This window comes from Vairimorpha necatrix, chromosome 2 (assembly GCF_036630325.1).
Source record: "Vairimorpha necatrix chromosome 2, complete sequence".
NCBI classification, from domain to species: domain Eukaryota; kingdom Fungi; phylum Microsporidia; family Nosematidae; genus Vairimorpha; species Vairimorpha necatrix.
In genome coordinates this window covers 1,199,581-1,222,404 of record NC_088817.1, presented here as the reverse complement: position 1 = coordinate 1,222,404, position 22,824 = coordinate 1,199,581, and the positions used below count along the sequence as shown (strand labels likewise).

General features: G+C 26.1%; 3 protein-coding genes across 3 annotated transcripts; 2 read left to right on the top strand and 1 right to left on the bottom strand.

The window, feature by feature from the left end:
• Nucleotides 1–7,463: 7,463 nt before the first annotated feature.
• VNE69_02229 (uncharacterized protein) lies at nt 7,464–9,671 on the bottom strand (the record flags this gene model as incomplete). Its single annotated transcript, XM_065472783.1, has 1 exon — nt 7,464–9,671. The coding sequence occupies one exon, from the start codon at nt 9,669–9,671 to the stop codon at nt 7,464–7,466; it is 2,208 nt and encodes a 735-aa protein (XP_065328855.1).
• Nucleotides 9,672–15,102: 5,431 nt separating this feature from the next.
• Nucleotides 15,103–15,543, top strand: VNE69_02228 (uncharacterized protein; the record flags this gene model as incomplete). The annotated part of the gene is made up of 1 exon (XM_065472782.1): nt 15,103–15,543. The coding sequence occupies one exon, from the start codon at nt 15,103–15,105 to the stop codon at nt 15,541–15,543; it is 441 nt and encodes a 146-aa protein (XP_065328854.1).
• A 66-nt stretch (nt 15,544–15,609) lies between these two features.
• On the top strand, nt 15,610–15,918 carry VNE69_02227 (uncharacterized protein; the record flags this gene model as incomplete). The annotated part of the gene is made up of 1 exon (XM_065472781.1): nt 15,610–15,918. One exon carries the CDS (start codon nt 15,610–15,612, stop codon nt 15,916–15,918), a length of 309 nt encoding a protein of 102 aa, XP_065328853.1.
• Nucleotides 15,919–22,824: the final 6,906 nt, after the last annotated feature.

The following is a 22,824-nucleotide window of genomic DNA, read 5'->3' as shown; positions in this document are numbered from 1 at the left end:
AGGGGCACAAAAATGTTTTCTTAAATATTAAAAAAAATTTTATATTTTTTTATTATTTAATATTTAAACATACAAATCTTTCAATTATAAATATTTCATTTTTTTAGCAAAATTTTTGACAGGCAAAAAAATACTTTCTAGTCCATCACTTTTAATGTCAAAATTAATCCAAGTATTATATAGTAAAAAAACAGTATACAATTTAAATATTATTATTTACTAAAAAATTACATTAATTTTTGTTAATTATGTCAATATTTTTGGCAAATAATATTAAATAAAATATAAAAATATTCAAAAAATATAATTATGTTCTCATAGCATATAATTGATTTTCGTATTATAGTTTAAAGTTAATTTGTAATATCTCGTTTAGCAAACAAAAAATATAAAGAAAAAATTTATTAATAAAAAAAACTACAAGTTTAATATCCTTCATATAAACACATTTGGAATTTTTAGTGTACAAGAAGGTATAATATTTGTGAAAAGATTAAACAAAGATATTGCAAAATTTAAAAAAAATTGATCTATAATTCCTTAAACTTGATTTGCGAATACTTTATATAAATAAATACACAAAACTACTTTCATTTAAAAAAATATCTGAATTTTCTGAATACAAAGTTAAAAAACAATAACATGAAACCATTTAGGTTGTAATTGCTAGTATTAATTCTTTTTTGCATACAGATTTTTGCTTAAAATAGTGGAGCAGATTGTGGTGTTACTTACATGTCAAGAAATTCATTTTTTTAAGAAAAATTTTTTCTATAATTTTTTCCTTATAAATTTTTTATTTTGTAAAAAGAGCACAAGCTATGAGAAGAAGAGTCATAAGCTAACACGACAGTCCCTAATCAAATAAAGACTAATACAGGCCAGAAGCACCATTGATAAAATATTATTTAGAAATATATTTTAACTTGACAATGTACCCATTGACTACCTCAGATATATCATGTATAAAATTTTCTAAAATAAACTTTTACTTGATAGTATTTCTAAAAGTCAATGAATTATAGCTGATACATAAAAATTACAAAAGATTATTTCTTGAGCATCTATTTATAATAATATAGACCCAATATATCCCTTAAAACACACTAATGATTTCGAAATGTAATAATAAAAATAAAGCACATATATAATTTTCCAATACAGCTTTAGAAAATATCTTTATAGGAGTGAAGAAGAAGAAATTATAAGACCACTGACAATTTTGACAGATAGAAGTCCTTAAACTTTCTTTTGTTGCGTTAAGTTTGTATTCCCCTATAACCAGAACATAGCATGTGTGATATAATACATGATTAATTTAGAAAAGCGAATATCCATTCATAATTTCGGTATAAAAATAAAACAGGGGATACATGATGACTATAACTAAAAGGAAGAATTTGATAAAGAAGTATTCTGTAAAATTGGTTAGATTTTCAAAACCAGGGGAACTAGGAAACAGTTATTATAGCATTTTTAATAATATCACCTTTTGTGCATTTAAAAATCAATATTTACAATTTAAGTGTAATGTTTGGCGACTTGCTTACAATCCAACGAGTAGGAGCACTAAGCCTATATTCTTAATGCATATATCTTATTTTTTTGGAGCTTTTTAAAATGTCTGTCAGAATATATAAGATCTTGGTAACATCGGGTTCTACAAAAGTTAAAGGGCACAAAAATTTTAATATCACAATATGAACCTCATTACCAGATATACACGCAAACCTCCAAAACATAGCTTTTATTTTTTAATCATTCAAACATATATCACAAGACATATTTCTATTATGAATTTTTATTAAATACAACCTAAAATACTAGATAATTGCATAGATATATATAATCTAAAAAATTTTAGAATATTATGTTAACACGATAATTTGTAGTTTTTATGAAGTGATGATACAAAACTAAATACTTTATATGTAAATTCTTGCGAGACAAAAATATCTTCCTATTATTTTAACAGTCATAATGCATGCATATGCAAAAAAAATTTTGAGCTTAACTCTAGTTATAACTAAGCTATTTTAAAGAATAATATTTATAGTATTTCGAATAAAATCTGCAAAAAAGACTCGTTATTAGTTATTTTGAAATTTTTATAATTTCGTCTTGAGACTATGTTTTTTTATCAAATATTATTATAACACTTAACAAGATGCCGTATTGAACTATACACAAAACACTTAGTGTAATGCAAGATAGAAGCATATAAAATTTGTTTAATATAAACTAACTTACGCAATAGTTTCTATTTATTCTTTAGTCGTTGTTAAAGATAACGTTTTATTCAAGAATAGTATGTTTTATTAGTTTTTTTCTTGTCTAAAATATTAGTAATTTGATAAAAAATTACATATTAGTAATCACAGAATGAAAATAATGTATATGAGGTAATATATAACGCATAATAACTTGTTTATTATAATTTATGTTTTCATATTTACGCCAATTTATTTAAAAAAAGTTCACAAAACAAGCATTATGTTTATTTTTGATGTATAAGAAGTCAAATTATGAAGTTCTTGAATTGCTCTAAACTTACGCCAAAAAAACTTTCAAAAAACATCACAACATTGATCTTGCAAGTAGCAACAAAAATTAAATCTAATTAGGGGTTTTTAAATATATAAGTCTTTATATCACGTACATTTCATTTTTATTTGAGTAAATAAAAGATCTTTTTATAAATATACTTCAATTTCAATACAATGATTTAAACTAATTTATTTATTTCCGATTAACTTTGACATTTCATCATGTATTTGAATTGTTGATTTTACACATAATCTCTAGAAGTTTTTATCAATAAAAATTAAACATAAAATTCTTTGCGTTTCTTCACTATATAATCTCATGGAGAGATGTAACAGAATTGGCTCTAAAAAGCAATATTAGAACCTTTTTTACAAATTTCCTATTATAAATTGATTTAGTTACGACAGTATTTTTGATCCAGTTTTCTATAAGGGCGTCGTGCAGTCTTTAAATTGATGCTCGTATGTTTAGTTCTTTATTACGTAATCAAAAATTTTTGTTAAATCGATTTTTTGCCTACTCCAATTAATTCATACATAAAACTCTGAAATTTCTCATCATCTTACAATTTAGTTTCATTTTTTCTATTATTTTACTTTTTGGCATTGATTTTTTTGTTAAATGATAAGTCTATAATTGTTAACCTAAAATTTATGAAGTTCTTTTTATTTACTTCTTTCTAATATGTTGCATATTCTTTAGTATCTCTTTGGTGTTTGTATTTTTTAAGAAACATGCATGCTTATAACTCATTTTCATTATGTCTTATATTCGTTATAGGTTACGTTGCAATGTCTTTAAACCCTTTAATTTATTATAATGTGTAAATATTGAAATCTCTTGATAGACTTGTTATATACTCAACTTTATTGCCATATATTTCATCAACCTAGACCTTTTATACTTTAAGTAATATTTTTGCCAAATAAAAATCTATATCATATATATAAAAGAATTTTATTTAATTTTTTACCCCTCTTTTTTGTGATTTTGAAATTTCTAAACGATATATTTTAAGCCTTTTACGTTAATAAAATATCATATATAGATTTAACGTTTTAATTTGATAATTGTGAGTGCGTATATTATATATTAATGCATTTTAATTCATATTATTATTTTTGTAAAACTCAGTTCCAAAATATCGTCAGAATCGTTTTTTAGAATTTATTTAACCCTTCTAGAAAAAATTCACAAAAATAATTGACAAAAGAAGAAATTGAATGTAAGTGTCGAAAAATGAGCTTAGAAGTTCCCAAAATTATCTTATTATAATTATTAAATGTTTTTAGCTAAACTTTAATCCTTATATGTTACTAAAAAGTATTTATCAAAATCATGTTTTTTCCTTTTCAAATTCATTCATCAAAAAATGAAAATTCACAAAAAGATAAAGGAGGTGCATATTATAAAACAAACATTTAGATCCCGTTTTCAAAACGGGAAAGCATACGCTAGTCATATATATAAAAGAATTTTATTTAATTTTTTACCCCTCTTTTTTGTGACTTTGAAATTTCTAAACTATTTATTACAGCTTATTGTGTTATTGTAATATCAAATATAAACTCATTGAAAGATTTTGACTATTCTAAGTGCATATATTATATATTAATGCATTTACATTTTAATTCTTGGTTTTGTAAAACTCAGTTCCAAAATATCGTCAGAATCGTTTTTTTGAATTTATTTAACCCTTCTAGAAAAATTCCAAAAAACAATTAACTAAGAAGAAATTAATTGTAAGTCTCAAAAACTGAGATTTAATAGTTTTAAACATATCTCATTGAGATTCATAAGTGTTTTCAACTTCATTGTACTCCTTAAATGTTCATAAAAAGTGTTTTTAAAACATACTTTTTCTTTTTCTTATTCAAACCAAAAATGGAAACTCAAAAAATATAGGAGGAAGTACATGCCATAAACAAAATATATTAATTCCGTTTTCAAAACGGGAAAGCATACGCTAGTTTTAATTATAAATTAATTTTATTTAATTAAAATATTTTTTAAGTTCTTAAAAATAGATCTTGTCTTGCATTATTTTTGCAGATGAAAATTCCTACTTCTAAAAGTAAACATTTTTAATAAATATGCTTAGCCATATGTTATAAATTGTGATTTCCTTATAAATATATTCTATATCAGTTTCCACGTTTTAATTTTTCCTGTATGATATCAAATCCATACTTTTTTATAATCATAAATAAATAGCCGAGCAGGCAATTATTATTGAACCAGATTTATTCAAAATTTTTATTATAAAAAGCTTTACTTTGTTGTTGCGTTTTATAATGCGATAAAACATCTTTGCCGTAATCTATACTTTAAATATTAAAAAAAAGTATATACGAGGTTTTTATTCATTTGATTAGAATATTAATTATAGAATAAAATCATTTTCAATCTTATCTAAAAATATAAAAATGATTTTTTATTTCTAGTTAGCTGCCATTAAGATAATCTAGAACAATTTTGTCTTGTATGAATTCGCAATGAGACAAATCAAATAGTTCATAAAGATATTTAGATCATTTATTTTTTATAATCTCTTCAATTTTTAGAATTTAGTTTCTTATTATATTATTATTTTCGGTTTTATAGCATGTAATAAATTAAATTCGGTATGATTCATTTTAATAAATATCAGACGTTATTTATTTCAACATAAATCTAAAACAAAATGTATTATAGTTGTTGATAATCTGAGTAACTGAGAGAATAGGAATATATGTTTCATATGTAAGATTATAATTTTTTCTATTAGTTTTTAGAACAATTTAACGAAAGAGCGTCAATCTATACAATAATTATTTATTTGATTTCACTACATTTAGTTTCAGACCTCTTCCACTATTTAATTTTTTAAAATTTTCGAGAACAAACTTCGTAAAAGAAATATTCTTATGATCACATCTGTCACATATATTACAATCGCATCATTATAAAAAATTATAAGGTAAATTTTTGTATTTCTCTCGGCCGCTTCTAAAATTTCACGGATTAATTCGTTTTAAATACTAATTTTTATTTTTACTATTTAACTTGTAAATGCATATGTAATTGTTTTATCGCCTTCTTCCAACCATACATGTATAAATGTGTACCATATAGATAAATTAAATAGAACATAAACATTTGTCTTTATTTTTGTATATTTCTATTATTGTCATATATAATTTCATTAGGCATCGGGAAACAAAGGAAATGTGTATAAAAAATAATCCATTGGTTCAATTTTTAATTTTATTTATATCATACAAAATTCTCTAGCAAAATCATCAAAATTATAATACTCTTTATTTGTTTCATATGGCTAAAATCATTTAATTTATACTCCTATTAATGTATATAAAAAACGAAAATTTTGAAAAATTGCTCATTAAGAAGATAAAAGTTTTAAATATTTAAGTCATATTTATACATAAATTATAAAAAAAATACTGAGTTTTATGTCAAATACATCAATTTGCCGTTTAAAATATAAAGAAGCTGTTAGACTAAAATTAAAAATTCCAAAAAGAAACTAAGAATATATTAATACATGTTATTGTATCATCTAAATTATATTCAAACGTTAAATTGTTTTTTATAAGATGCTGGTATTTTTAGTACACATTCTTGATTTGTTTATGTGTATTAGTTCCTTACATAAAAGTCTGCTGGAATATATATGCTCTAAACTCTATAATTACAAATTTTTCCGTTACACCCCCTCATTTTTAGTATCTTTCTTCAAGCTAATCACTTATAGCTATACAGATCTTTTGCTTACAACTCATTTTGATCGTATATTGTCTTTAGTTTAAAGAGATATATTCCAAAGCCTTCTTATGGAAATTATGTAGGATTAGGCTAAAATAAATGGTTGTATTTTCTTATTGCAAATGTACGTTTCGTAATATGCCGATGTAAATATATAAAGATCAACATAGCTATTTTATTGGTCTTTAAGTGTTAGATTAGTTCATTTGCAAGAAATTATATCTAATTGTACGTTTTTTCAAGATAATAGTAAATTGATTTTGTTGTCCGTGCGAACTTATATTTTTCCCCCCTCTTCAATTTTTGACGGAAATATATCAGAATATTAAAGTTAAGTTGTTGTTTTATATTCTTATAGCATCTCTTTCCCGCTAGTGTGGTTTCAGGGAATTCTGTACCTTATATGAGCATTTATTAATCTTGTCTGAATATTCAAATCATACTCAAAAGTGAGCACATATAATTATCTCATAGTATTTTTGATGAGTAAACATAAACTTAATAATGCATTTGGTGGTTAAAGGGTCTACAGTCTTCCTATGAGCTACACAAAGGGTTCATTGTCTCCCTTTATCGCCGATTGTATTTACATCCTGTAAGAAACAATAAACGCCTTGTTATCAATCCGTTTGAATTCCTTGTACAAAGATTAAATGAGCCATTATTTCCCTTTCATTATCTTCGTTTTTAAACAATGTTCATGATTAAGTTGAGTTTTAAGTTAAAAAATTTTTATGTGAATATAAGAGCATATTTTAAGAAGTATCTTACACAAAACCATTTCTAATTAGATATACAGTTGCAGTTTATAAGCAGAATTTTAATAAAACATATTTTATAAAAATTTAAAACGATATTATTTGATAATTTACAAACAAGAAAAAAAACATTTACTAATATATATAATGGTTTGCATACAGAAATCTTGATCAGGTTTAAAGGCCAAGACATTTTGGAAACCTGTCTAGATATTTGTTAATACTATAAGATGAAATACATATTACTATGCGCCATATTACATTAAACCGGTTCTAAAATTTTTTGAGCTATGATTTTTTTTTGAAAAAAGAAATGCCTTTTTGATATTAAACTTTTTTATTGCAACTAATCGAATAAAATAATTAACTCTTTTTAATACAAAAAAATGATGTTTATTTTTGATTTATACATATTTCTAATTTTTCAACTAAAATATTATGAATCCTTCCACCAATTTCCATATTTAATATCATTAAAACATTTTTACTTAACATAGGCCGTATATTTACAAACATTTGTTTACATTGCGTAGATTTGATACTTAATTCATTTTTAGCCTTAGGCTCAAGAAGTATAAAAAACAGATTAACCAAGTACCTCCCCAAATTATTTGTTATATTTTCAACTACATTTTTTCTTATTTCCTGAGTAAATCCTTTTTTAAATTCATTTTTTATCTTATTTACCGTGTCCTTGATTAACTCATCTTCAATAACATAACTTTGAATTTTTTTGTCAAACATTTTCATCCCTTCGTTAACTAAGTCTTTAATGAGATTTTGTCGAATTTCGTCTACTAATAAATTGATGTTGTTTTTTTCTAAAGCTTTTGAACTTATTAGTTTAGATTCATTGCATAATATTATTTTATCAGCGATTTCTTTGATATATTTCATAATCTTCTCATTTATTTTTCTCACTTCTGCGTATTTTTTATCTTGTTTGGAATTTTTTAATAAGATTTTCATAAAAAGATTTACATTTTCTCTTGTTTCAAATTCATTAGTCTTAATATTCGTTATAATCCCATCGCCAAATTGTCTATTTATGAATTCTGTGCTTTTTAAAGATGTTAAATTCGAGATGATATCACACAAATTTTCTAAAATTTCAGTTTTATATCTTGTGATTTCATCGATATATTTATTTTGAACCTCTTGTAATATCTTCGTCACAATAAAAATATTATTTTCATCATAATTCGAATTCATTAGAACACTTATATTTTTTAGAGATTTGAAAAATAGATCTTGACTTAGATCGTCTTCGTTGATAAAATTTTCTGCTTCAAGAAGTAAACAAATTTTCATTAAGTAAGATTTTGCATATGTTGTTTTCGATATTTTCCCACTAATATATTTTGTGATTACGACCTGTCTATTTTCTATTTGAGTTTGTCCATCTCGAACTTGTCCTGTAATGATATCAAATTCATACATTTGGATAAAGGTTTCGAATAATAGAAGATATCCTAATAACAAATTTAAAGCCGATCCTGGTTTATTTAAAATTCTCAGTACTAGGAACTCGACTTTATTATGTCTATTTATTAATCTGTAAAAAAATTCTACACCTTTTCCATTGTCTATGTTTTTAATCTCATAAACCTTATCTAAAAAATTTTTAAAATCACGAAAGTTTTTTTCTTCTATATATGTTTTTTCATGTCCCTGATTTTCCTTATTTTTTAAATATTTGTAATGTACATTAGAATTTTCTTGAAAGATTAAAGCATTATTTTTTAGTTCTACTTTAAAATAATTATAATACTTTATTTCTATCTTATTTGTTTTAAATGTACAATGCTCAAATTTAAGGGATTCGCTTATGTTTTCAAGATCATGTATTTTAAATAAGCTAATTAAATTGATAAGTATTTCCTTGTCATTTTTTTTATAATTTTCTTTTTTTATTTTAACCAAGGAATTTAATTCTTTGACATCGAGTTCGTTAATATTTAATTCAAACAAATAGCAAAGTTTCGATACAATGATACGAATTCTAAAATAATAAGTGTCATTATTATTGCATTTAAAATAATCAACCGCGGAGTTTGGAAGATCTGAATCATGTCTAGCATTGGTGTTTGTTTTTTTTAAATGCTTATACATTGTATTGAAGTGAGAATCAGATTCTGCAATGATTTCATAATAAATTTCACTCCCTTTCTTTTTCTTTCTTCTTCCACTATTTATTTTTTTAATATTATTTATAACATTCTTCATGATGGAATAATTCTCACAATAACAATTATGATATATTAGTATGATGGGATTATTATCTGGAAAATGTAAAATTTTTTTAACATATGCTTCAATTTCTTCGGTTATATCACAAATAGATTTATTTTCATAACATATTTTAAAATTTTCAACCTCGTCATTTTTTCTTCTAGCGCTAAATCCATCAGTAAACGTGCAAGATATAGTATTATCAAAGTCATACATCCATATATCCATTACAGTGTAAGAAGCAGATGAATCAAATACAACGTATTCTCTTTTATGTATTTTACTAAGTATCGTTTTTTGTATATTATTAAAAACATTCTGATTGGACGCCATTAATCCAAATGAGATTAAAAATTTTGGTGTAATCATTAGGGATAAACAATTTAAATATTTTATAGTTTAAAAAATTAGATTAAAAAAAAAAATATATTGCTTATTGCGACTTTAAATGTTATTATGGTCAAAATTGGATCATATATACATATGTAAACTAAATGTCAAAATTTTTTTTATTGATTGAAAAATTATAAACAAACTAATAAAAATAAAATTAGATTTTGTGATTTTTATTTTAAAATTTTGTACACGGTCTAAACATTAAAAATTTTCTGACTTTTAGTGTTAGCAGCTGCCAAATAAAAAAAAATGCAAACATAGATGTTAGTCAAAAACGAAATGTTTCATGCAAACTTGTAAACCGTTTCTTCCATAATTATACTCAAAACTGATATTTATAAAGTGTTAATTAAAAAAGAAGATTAAATGCATATATTTAGAAAAAAAAGAAAATGACAGGTTTATTGAAATAGTAGATCTTACCAAATAAACTTTGAATTGTAGTCAAAACAAAAAAATATTGATACATAAAGAACTAAAATTTCATTCTCGAAGAAATCCACATGTTATCATTTTTAAGAAATAAATGTCGGGAAAATAATTTAGTGCAAACACGATTGTCATTATGTCAAAAAATTTAACTTTATGCAGTAAAGCTTCTGTTACAAGACTAGAACGTAAACTTGCTGACCATGAAATAATGTAAATGTTGGTATATTTTGTAATACTAAAATATTATCAAGTTATAAAAAAGCTCTTTCTAGTGACTTTTTTATAATACTGCCATTCATTTAGAAATAATAAAATAATAAAATCAATTGACTTAACCCTATAAATCACATTATGTTTTACGTTATCTGAGGCTTATAAAGACATACGATCCACGCAGTCCAAAGTATATGATAAACGATGTGGCGAGACAAAAAGGCCATGGGAAATACTAATGAAAGTAGGAACCCAATGTAACTAGTCTGTTAAATCTCTATAGGTTGTTTATTAGTACGATTATTATTTCTACTGTGAATAATTTTAGACGCGACAAAGTAAAAATGACAATTTATTTTTTGGGGGGCAAAGGCCAATGGATAAGGCGATGCTTGCTGTTCCAAGTAGTACTAAAAGTGTTATGGTAGCTATGAATCACACAATTCGACCTTACAAGAGCTCAGTCTCAATTATTCGTATACATACGATTTTCCGACCGCCTCTTACAAAGGAAAAATCTATAAACCTTTGCTAAGAAACTTATAAGAGACATGATACATGGATAACTGAAATTATTAACCTACTAATCTATATACGATCAAGTTTTTCTACTTAAGAATTTAAAAAAATATTTAACAAAATTACTACTATAAATGAAATAAAATTCATCAGTGAAGAAGTAGATGTTACTTGTTTACCGAACTTTAGAAAAATAAGACATTTGGGTTTCTAATAACTATTTTTGTTGGCTAAATGTATTGTCATATTAATGTAGAAGTATGTACCTCCGCCATAATAGCCAAAGAAATAATATGTGTTATTTGAAAGGAATAGAAGTTTTGAACTATTAAGATAAACAACAAGGATATATTGTCCTTAAATAAAAGTTACGTTTTTTACATTTATCCTTTATGTAGTTATATATAAATATATTATGTAAACGATAAAATCCCAAAATGTATTGCAGCTTCCATACGAATAAGCAAAAATCTTAGAAACATGTAAAGATTTATAAAAATGAAAAGAGACATTTGATGGATTTTATTGGGTAAATATAAAATTAGAAAGAGATTTACAAACTAAAAGTATTTAATAATTTAAACCTAAATCACTAATTTACTTGTAAGAATAATGGAAAAAGAGAAGTAGAGAGAATTGCAAAATAATAACTAGAAATTGTGTTATGCTAAGAAATATAACGAAAAGATTGTATTCATAAAATTACCTCTTAAGTATTCTTTTTTCATACTATTAGTTTAAAAGTTACAATGGCAAACATCTGATACCTTACAAAGTACAATAAATATATTACTAATTTTAAGAGAAAAAACACGAAAAAAAATTGTAACATGATAATTTGCAACGCAATTCCAGTGAACTTTTAGCTGAGATAAAATTAATGTAAAAAAACAACAAGGGTCAAAATTTAAAAAAATTGCAGCTTTTATCTTAAGGTGAATGCAAAAAAAAATTCCGAAATTTTTTAAAAATAATTTTAATTTGAAAATAAAATAAAATTAGGGTCGAAGAATACTAATATGCAACATGGTTTCTATAAAGACCTAATGTAGAACGAGTTCATTTTAAATACTATGATAATGTAAAATACCCTTCTGTTACTGGACATGTACACCTATTGGTCAAAAAGGCTTAAAGCATCCAATTTAACTTCATTGTGTTTTTATTGACTAATTTTCAACTTTCTTATCTGTCTAGCCTTTACCCTGTTCTGAGATCAGTATAATGATATCTGGTGCTTGTAGGCCCTAAACCTTTTATAAATGACGATTTAAAATGTACCTGTTTAACAAGATTAAATTTTTTATCTTATGTACTTTTTTTTATCACAAAAACTATCTCTTTTTTCGATTCTTCTGACACACCAAAATACGAAAAAAATTCAATTCAACTTTGCTTAAGATTTTTATTTCAACTGTTTCAACTCTTGTAGATCTCTAAAACAATATCCTCTCCTTTCATCTATCTATCAAGCTTTCAAATACCCATAAGATCTTTAATTTAAATAACTTTTTGGCATTTAACATGTGTTTTGTACTTATACCTCAACACTTTCAAAATATGAGTAATATAAGTCCTAAGATCCATGCATTTTCATTTACTACCTAAGTAAACGATCAATATTATTCTTTACAAAAAATTATTATTTAAATTGAAAATTGTTTAATTTGCGGAACTTACATCTACAAAAAAATTTCATTCTCTCAATATCTATATCCCGACCGTTTTTCCGTTTATATTATCGATAACAATAAAATGTAGATAGAGATTCGTATTATATACCTTAAATCTCTTTTTAATTTTAAAAGAGTAATTCGTAAAATGAATACATGTTGTCTTTTATACGTTGATTTTAACTGGGCAACTGGGGGTTTACTACATTTGCTCGTTATATATATATCCAAACTCACATTTTAGTTAAAAAACACCAATGATGTTCATGATCTGTAGAATCATTTGTTTAACGTATTATAAAATAAACTTACATCGTGGTAGCTTATTAGAAACCAAAAAAAATTCTTGAGCCAATTACATGAAGAAATTGGAAGAAAATTCTAAAAAACGCGGCTTTTGAAAAAAAAATATAGAACAAAGCGACTCGATTTACCAGAATGTAATGATTTAAATTGGGATGGAACCTCTTTTTGGGAACAGAAAATATCTACTTCTATAATTTATACATTGAAAATTTAATTGAGGTGGAAAATGTATGTCATAGTTGGTCCCTTTCAATATCAAATCTACTTGCATAAAGAAGAACAAGATTTTTGAATTTTTGCCTGTTTCTCTATTAGATCAAGCATTCCGATGAAATCTATTAATTCAAAAGCTAATTGGAAAAAAAGATTAAAATTTATAATAATGCACACATGCTTAAGGGGCCTTATCTGTATTTGAAGGCGGAATTAAATCCTTGGGGTGTTTTTTCAAGAAAGACATATGTCTGGAATGATACATTATTGTTTCTCGGTGATTTTGAAGAAATAGTCAATAAGTATTGTAAAGCTCAGATTCTGACACAATAAAGTTCTTAACACAGGCACAAGTTATGAATTAAGTATAATTTAGACTTTCAGTAAACTTAGAGCCAAAAAAGAGCCATTTTTACTGAATAATTTTATAATATTAGCATTGAGTTTATAAAATGAAATACAAACATTGGTCATTAATGATAACTCACAAATAGAGATGTATCATATGAAAAATCTACATGCACAAAAAAATGTACAAAACGAGTCAATGGATAGCAAATTACTACTATTTAAGAAAAACATGGATTTAGAAATTTTTTAGATCGTATTTGTAATCTGCTCAAAACCACAAATATAAAAACTTCTTTACTTGCTAAGTAGGGTTGTAGAATATTTACTTAACTAGTTTAGATATTCAGAAGATTCTTATACAATAACCAATCGAAAGTAATGAACCGATATGTTTTTAATTCGCCATGGGTGTAAATACATTTCAATTGTATAGTATCTTAATTACTAATTACTTCTCACAAGGTGCACTCACAATCTCCTTTGACAGTTCCTGGAGTTCCTTTTGAAGTCTCACACAGACTCTCGAATCCCCCTTACTGTTCAGTATCAACCTATGTCTCATTGAAAGAATTATGCTTTTCAAAGTCATTTAAAGAACTCTTATCTGGATATATGCTTCTGTTTTAAAATCCAAATGAAAATCTATTGCTCCAAGTTTATTAAATATATTGTTATGAAACATAGGTCAAAAGATTGCTCTTTTACGGCGCGAAACTGATGGTGAAGAGCCAAATTAAAAATTTATCATGAGGAAAATAAGCACAGTAAAAACTAAGAATATGATGGCGAAGGTTTAAAATAAAAATAAGATTCCGAGAAAGAGCAGCGGCCTTTATTATTGCCAAAAATTCAATTCTTACTACAATTTTTTTGCAATGATTTTTAATGTGGCACAAAAGGTTTTTTAAAAAAAAGTAGGTTTGTTATGAAAAAAGGCAGCATTGTCCATACTAGTATTAAATCTCTTATTGTTTAGGCAAGAAAGTGTTAATTTAATATATTTTCAAAAGTCTAGTGGTAATTCATATGCAACATGTACCAAGTCTCATACTAGAGCAAAATAAAAGAAAAAACTAAATATGTACGTGTATTTAAAAATTATGTTCACTTACAAAAGCCTTGTCATAATTTTGAAAATACTTACCTCGTAAATTATGTTATATTGCATTTTCTTAAAAAATAATGCCAAAAGATTAACAAAATATATGTAATATTATAAATATGCTGGAAGCGTGCAAGGCCGAACTTTTATATCCTTGAGTGTAAAACAGCAATATAATTTAAAACGCCATCATACGGGTATATTAAATGTGTCATAAAAATAATGAAAAATTAATTAACCTTACTCCTAAAATAAATCAAATGAACAAAATAAATAGTTCAAAAATCACTAATTTTTTCTTCGTATTTTACTACACACTTTAAAACGTTTTAATATATAATGATGGTATCCTAATTTTTTTCTTTAAATCATTATTCTTATTTTAATTTTTTCCTTCCAGAAATATAAATTAAAAAAAAAACTTTATTGGTCATAAAAAGAAATCCCTTTGTAAAAAACGATAAATCCTTAGAAAGTTAGAAAATAAATAAACTCATAACTTAAAATAAACACTGTGAATTTCTTAAAAGTTTATTTTTTAAATTGTAATTAATTTAATTAATTGTTTATTTTAATAAAAAAATAAAAAGCCCTTATGTATTTTATATTTTTACTGTTAAAGGTTTTCTCATCTGATCTTGAGAAGGAGTTAAAATTCTGTAATCTAAGAGAAATATCTAAGCATGGATTAGAAAATGCATGCAGAGAATTTTGGTCATCTGCCAAGAAAATTGATATTTTTAATAAAATTATTAACTCAGAAGTTAAAAAAAACGGATGGAATTCAGATAAGCCAATATACGAATTTTGGTCAGATTTTATAATTTCTTTGTCCACAGGTAACGATCGTGTATATAAAGGTGATTTGTCTGGATTATACAAATTTACAAATGTAAATGCTCATCAATTTTATGGAGCAATGTATAATATTAGTCATTTTATTGATTTCAGTAATCATATTAATGGACCTTATATATTAACATTAGTTGATGATTTGGCTCAATCTCTTAATTATCAATCATCTATAATTACTTAATTTCTGCCGGATTTTGATCAAGGAATTATTAAAATTGTAATTAAAAAAGCATATAAAATCAAGAAAATGTTAAAGAAGTATGGCATCGAATATTTTACTTTTGAGAAGGCCAATGAAGATCAAGTAATACGATTTTTTCATGTGAATCAGAAAATCAATCAAGAACTAAAAAATATATTTAATGTAAAACTTCAAGAACCTAAATATTCTTGTTATAATAGTTCCCATTTTTCGAATTTCTTTTATAATCCGAATATGGATAAAGAAATATTTTGTAAAAACAAATGGATTGATTGTTCAAATATTAATTCAAGAATTTCTTCATTACATTTACCAACTGAAAATACTGCCTTAGGAACAATAAATTTCAACTAAGTATCATAATTTTATATATTCTTATAAATACATATTTTATAATTGTTGTGGATTGAATATCCAAATCAATATTTTATAAATAAATACCACTTAACTTAGATATGTCTAACTATAATGTTTTATATATTTGATAAATGATAAATAAATAAACGAATTATTATTATTAATTAAACATAACAATACGTCATTTTTAATAAAGCTTTGGATAAAATCAGCATTAGTGTAAAAAAATAAGGGGGTCAAAATTAATAAAATATTTATTTTTTAAGAAAAGGAAAGGAAGAGAAAGCTTCAGAAAAACCTAAAACTGGATATGTATAAAAAACGCCGCAGAAATAAGATTTCAACAGATAAAATAATAAAAACATAATTTTAACAATGTTTCGAAGGTATTCTGATTCTCACTCCTCTTAATCATATAGAGAGTCAAATATATATCTGCAAGGTCATATGTCTTACGTCCAATGGGTATAGAGGCTTTCAATGACCTCCAATCCCCTTCGAAGGTGTTTGTATGGACACCCGTTTCATTATTTCAAAATGTTTGACTATATTTTACAATTTCATGGTCCCTAAAATAATCCTTTAAATTTATATATGTCTTCCACATATCAGAATAAAAGAAGGATCTAAACTTTACGTGCTTGAATAAGATCGCAAGCAATAATTTCCTGCTTTTTTTTTACAATCAAGAAAACTATTTTTTTTTCTTCAGTTCTTTTCACCATGCCGTTACCACAAAAGTTAATCTTCCCCATGATATTTATTCTTACCCATTTTACTTTCTTCTATCTCTACAATGATTTCTTAGCCTCCTAATGTCCTAGATTATTCAAATAGTTGTCATAAATTTATAAATTATGTAATTTTTCCACAGTGTAACTTACGTTTTGTACATTATAATTCAAAATTCTTGAAATATGCGCTATTTTTAAGTCCCAATATCCACAAATTAACAATTTTCAACATAAGCAGACGATCTATCTTACTATTTGATCTTAAAGTGTTATTCTAATTTGAAAAATCAGTGCTTGCATTTGGGATACTTAAGCTAAATACGCAGTTTCGTTTGATGCTTTAGCTATATACCAACCGCAAATTGTACATTTCGGCTTATATTTCTTGTTTAGTAGACTTTCGTAAAATCTTCAATCTCTTCATTGCTCAGCATTCCTTTCTTTTTTAAAAAAAGGGTAAGATTTTAAAACTTTTGGCTCCCTAATTTTTCACACTAATGCTGATTTTAGTCAAAGCTTAAAATAAATTGAATTAAAAAAAATTAATATAGAAAAGTTTATGATTAGACTTTATTTATAACAAAAAATAAAGTATTTTTTGTTACGCGCTTAAGCTAAAAAACCATCTCAGAGCTCTAGTTTTTTTTAAAATATCTTTAACCTATTAATATAAAAACTTAGTAAAGCTTCAACATATATTTCATATTTCTGTTATTTTGACTCTAATTTTGTATTGATATACCAAGTATCGACATTAAATTAAAATCATTCTATTTTTGATTGTTTTGATGCTATTTTTACTTGTCGTTACATTAAAAATAATTTTTGTAAAAATACGTTTTCTTTACCTATGTGATACAAGCTATTCGGTTTAAAACACAACCAAATTTTGGAACATATTCTTGCTGATACCTCGTTTTTTTGTTTGAATGGTAGACAAACATATTTTCAATACTATACGCTTAGTTTTTTCAAAATCATATATTCAATTTCAATACTAAAGATGTAATTGTTTGGTTTTATCTCTTATTGGTGTATAAGATTGAAAAAAAAATTTGCTTAGTTTATGACTATGTATCAGTTTTTTGTGAGAAATTGCAGTTTTTAGCTTTTATATAGCGTATAAAAAAAATTTTAGAACCTATATTTATGTAATTACTATTGTTATTGATCTTAAAAAACTAATCCAATTCATTTTAATAGATTTTTTCAATGCAATTTTTTTTGCTTTTAAATTAGTGGGGGCTTCAAAAATTGTCTAATGCCGTTTTCTTTTATTTATTGTGTAATCTTTAATTCGAATAACTAAAATAAGTCATTTTTCTTATATTAATGGTAGTTTAATTAAAATTAAAAATATATGAAATTTACTTACACATGGATTGTGTTTAGTTGAGTCGAATTGTGTTTTTTATATGTATATATGTATAGGTTATTGGTTTTCTTCAAAATTATTTATATTCAAAAATAATTTAGTAAATTTTTTAAGTGTAATACAGATAGATAATTAATAATACATTATGTACAACAAATATATAAATTATGTTTAATACTTGGATGTATATCAAAAAATACTAAAACGAACGAATTTGAGAAAAAACCAATGATAAATTATAGCAAATTACAGAAAGGCATGAAATCTAAACCAAAATCTTTTATATCAAATCAACAGATTACAATTTTACCTAAATTGCTTTATTTATAGTGTGGAAAGAAAAATTGAATTCGCATATATTTATATTAAAAAAACTTTGAACAAATTTTACCAATGTGATATATATTTTTATTAGACAAATCATATATATAAAAGAATTTTATTTAATTTTTTACCCCTAAAATATAAAAAATGGTAAAAAAATAAAATTGCTAATTTTGATTTAAAAATGATTTTGAATACTTGAATTGTATTTTATAGACAATTTTCAACCACTTTCAATATTTACATTTTATTTATAAATCATTTTTGAAATTTTTAGAAATATGATTTTCTCCTTTTTAATTTATTTCTTTTAGAAAAAGAAAACAAAAACAATGTGACACAAATATTAAAAAATTGGTTGCTAATGTGTGAAATTAACTCAATTGAATTTATATTTGTTTCTGAATTAACTTTACCACTGCAATGTTAATTCGATAATATACTTAATTTTTAAAAATCACATTACTCCTTTTTAATTCTTCCTTCCGAAATGGAAAATCAAAATCAATACGATCAAAATAAATAAACATAATAAAGTTGATTTACAAACATTAGAAATTTATCAACTGAATAACAAACTCAATTAATTAATATTTAGACTAATATCAAAGCTATTTATAAAAAATCATTTTCTCATTTTTGTTTTCTTCTTTCCCAAAATGGAATTTTAATTTTAAAAACTATAAATACTTTTTTTTTCCTTTACCCCCATTATGCTTACGAAAAATCAAACAAATTGCGATTTTAGTGAACAACCAAAAGCAACTATCACTATCTCTCAGGAGATATGTAGTAATACTGAAAATGACAATGTTATTTTCTATGGGGCCAATGCCTCTGTACATAACACAAAAAATAAAAAAACAAATGTCGGTGAAACAAAAAAAAGGAATTTTATATTCAGTTTCTCTGGCGAAAACAAAACAATTCTTAATCCAACAAACAACACAGAAAAAACAGCTAGATTAGCAGACAACACAACAATAGAAACCTTGACAGAAAAACTAGATGTAGCATGCAGAATTACTAGCAGAAACCATGCCGAACATTATTGTGGAGATCTGAAAGAAGAATGTGGCTTTTGTGGTGCATTACATTTTGCTGGAGAAGCAAGCAGCAATGGATTATACAAAAGCTGCTGTCATTTTGGGAAAGTTAAATTACAAAGAACAAGAGACTTCCCAGATGACATTAAGAATTTATATATAGGAAAAAATAAAGATGCAAAAAACTTCAGAGACAATATTAGGTCCTACAATGCTGCTCTTTCTTTTGCTTCTCTTGGTGCTCAAATAGAAACTGTATCCAATGGACCATATGTATTTAAAATACATGGTCAAGTGTATCATAACACTTATAATGTAAATAATATGGACTCTAATACACCAAAGAAGTATGCTCAATTATATGTAGTAGATAGTGATATGGCAAATGCCCAAAGAATGACGAATCCATCTAATAGAAATTGTGATATATATATCATGAGCAAATTAGATGGATTTATAAGATCTGCTAATCCATATTCCAATGCGTATAAAAATATGTCTGAAATAGTAAAGGAGCAAAAGGAAATGGGGAAAGAAGTTAAAGACATTTCTATGGTCTTTAATAAGAATTTAGAAAGAGATCAGAGAAGATATAACGCTCCCTCTACAAGTGAAATCGCAATGATTTTCACTGATCCAAATGGAGAACCACCATTTGAGAGGGACATTAAAGTATATAGCAAGGGTCTTAGTTCTGATAATTTACATTTGGATGTTTTAAGTCCCCATCTAGATCCCATGACATATACTTTGTTCTATCCATATGGGGAAGCTGGGTGGAATGCAAATTTAAGGATTGAGTCTTATCATGGGGAATCACAGAAGATATCTTTGTTACAATACAAAGTAGCACAGATATCCATAAGAAAAGATAGATTCAACCCTTTGCTTTATGGAGGAAAGTTATTTCAACAATGGATTGTAGATTCATATCTACAAGTTGAAGCAAATAACTTAAACTTCATAAAGTTAAATCAGAAGAAGTTGAGAGTAGATCTTTACAAAGGCTTAGTAGATTATGTAAATAATGGAATAGAAAGTAATGCTAAGCCTGTAATTTTACCATCAAGTTTCCAAGGATCTCCAAGAAATATGAGAGAGAGATACCATGATGCAATGTCAATTGTAAGAAATTTCGGAAAGCCCGATCTTTTCATTACTATGACTTGCAATCCAAATTGGAAGGAGATAAAGGAGAATCTATTTGAGGGACAAACTGCAGTTGATAGGCCTGATTTGGTAGCAAAGGTCTTCAACTTAAAATTAAAAAGCATGATGGAGGAGATTTTGTCAGGAAGAGTATTTGGGGAAGTTGAGGCTCATGTCTATTCTATTGAGTTTCAGAAACGTGGACTTCCTCATGCTCACATATTGATAATGTTAAAGGATAAGATTCGGGATGAAGAAAGAATAGATAAGTATGTGAGTGCAGAAATACCATCACCCATGGACAATGAGATGTTACACAACTGTGTAACAAAACATATGATTCATGGACCATGTGGACTAAGTAACTTGACAAGTCCATGCATGGAAAATGGTGTCTGCACGAAAGAATATCCCAAAGAATATAACTTTGAAACAAAGATAAATAATGACGGATATCCTGAATACCGAAGAATAAGAGGGACCGAGTACAATGTAAGGGGAAACATTGTTACTAATGCTAACGTGGTCCCCTATAATGCTTATTTGCTTGAAAAATACAACTGTCATATCAATGTAGAAGTTTGTACTTCTATCAAGTCAGTAAAGTATATTTTCAAGTATATTTACAAGGGATTTGATTGTGCAGAAATGAGAATAACCGACAACAATGAAATTGATCATTTTGTGAATTCCAGATATGTTTCAGCACCAGAGGCTACCTGGAGATTAATGGAATACAAGATGCATGGGAGATCTCATAAGATCCATAGACTTCCTGTGCATCTTCCACAAGAACACTTGATCACTTTCGAAGAAGGGAAAGAAGAGGAAGCTGTTAGATTATCTGATCTTAGACAGACCCCTCTTTTAGCCTACTTCAAGTTGAATGAAGTTGATGAAGAGGCAAATCAATTTGCATATAGTGAGATACCCTATCACTATACATATAAAAGGGGAGAATGGATAAGGAGAAAGAATAAGTACAGCAAGATAATTACTAGACTTTATTCTGTATCTCCTACAGAGAAGGAAAGATTTAGCCTCAGAGTCCTATTGATCAATGTAAAGGGGGCTAGATCATATGATGATTTGAGAACTGTAAATGGTATAGTTTATAGTTCTTTTGCAGAAGCGGTTGAAGAAAGAGGACTTCTTCAAGATGACAAAGAATGGGAAAGGACTTTGGATGAGGCAGTAGCAACCGAATCCCCAGCAATAATAAGAGCATTGTTTGGATATATTTGTGCTTTTAATAAGCCAAAAAATACCAAAGAACTCTTTGATAAGTATCTTGGAGATATGTCTGAAGATCTAGATCAGAATAGTAGAGACGAAGTTATTAGTAGATTAAAAGATATAGTTAATGCTCATGGATGGAGTCTAAATGCTCTGGGTTTAGATGAGCCGATTAACTATATCGAGAAGGCAAAAACTATCTCTGATAATGGAAAAGATCTAGATCAGATGATCTCCTCTTTAAATGCAAAGCAGAGGGATGCTTTTGATAAAATAACAGATAATATTGATAAAAAGGGCAATTTATTCTTTTTAGATGGACCAGCAGGATCGGGGAAGACATATCTATATAATGTCCTGACCGAGTATTTAAACAAGAATAAAAAATCTTCAATACAGATGGCAACCACAGGTATTGCTGCAGATTTATTAAAGGATGGAAGAACAATGCATAGTTGTATGAAACTTCCTGTTCCTTTGACAGAGACCAGCGTATCTAGATTAAAAAGAAATACTCCCGAAGCAGAGAAAATAATAAAGGCCTCTTTATTGCTAATAGATGAAGTTTCAATGATGTCAAAACATGCATTGAACGCAATAGATGAGGTGCTTAAAAGACTCTGTAACAATGATGATATCTTTGGAGGGAAAACTCTATTGTTGGGTGGTGATTTTAGACAGACATCAACCATTGTAATGAAGGGTACTCCAAATGATATCATCGAGAACTCATTAATTAGTTCAAGGCTTTGGGTACATGTCTGTGTACTGAAGCTTGAAACGAATATGAGATCTTACAATCAATTGGAGTTTAATAAGTGGTTGTTAGATATAGGTGAGGGGCGTACTAGAGATAGTAAAGGATGTGTGGAGATACCCAAAGAATATCTTGAAGAAGGAGACATAGTCGATAGCATTTTTGGAACAATCAAAATTGAAGCAGGTGATGATTCTTTGTTTGATAAGATTATCTTAACGAGCAAAAATGAACATGCAAATGAATTGAATGCCAAAGTGTTAAACCTACTTAATGGATCTT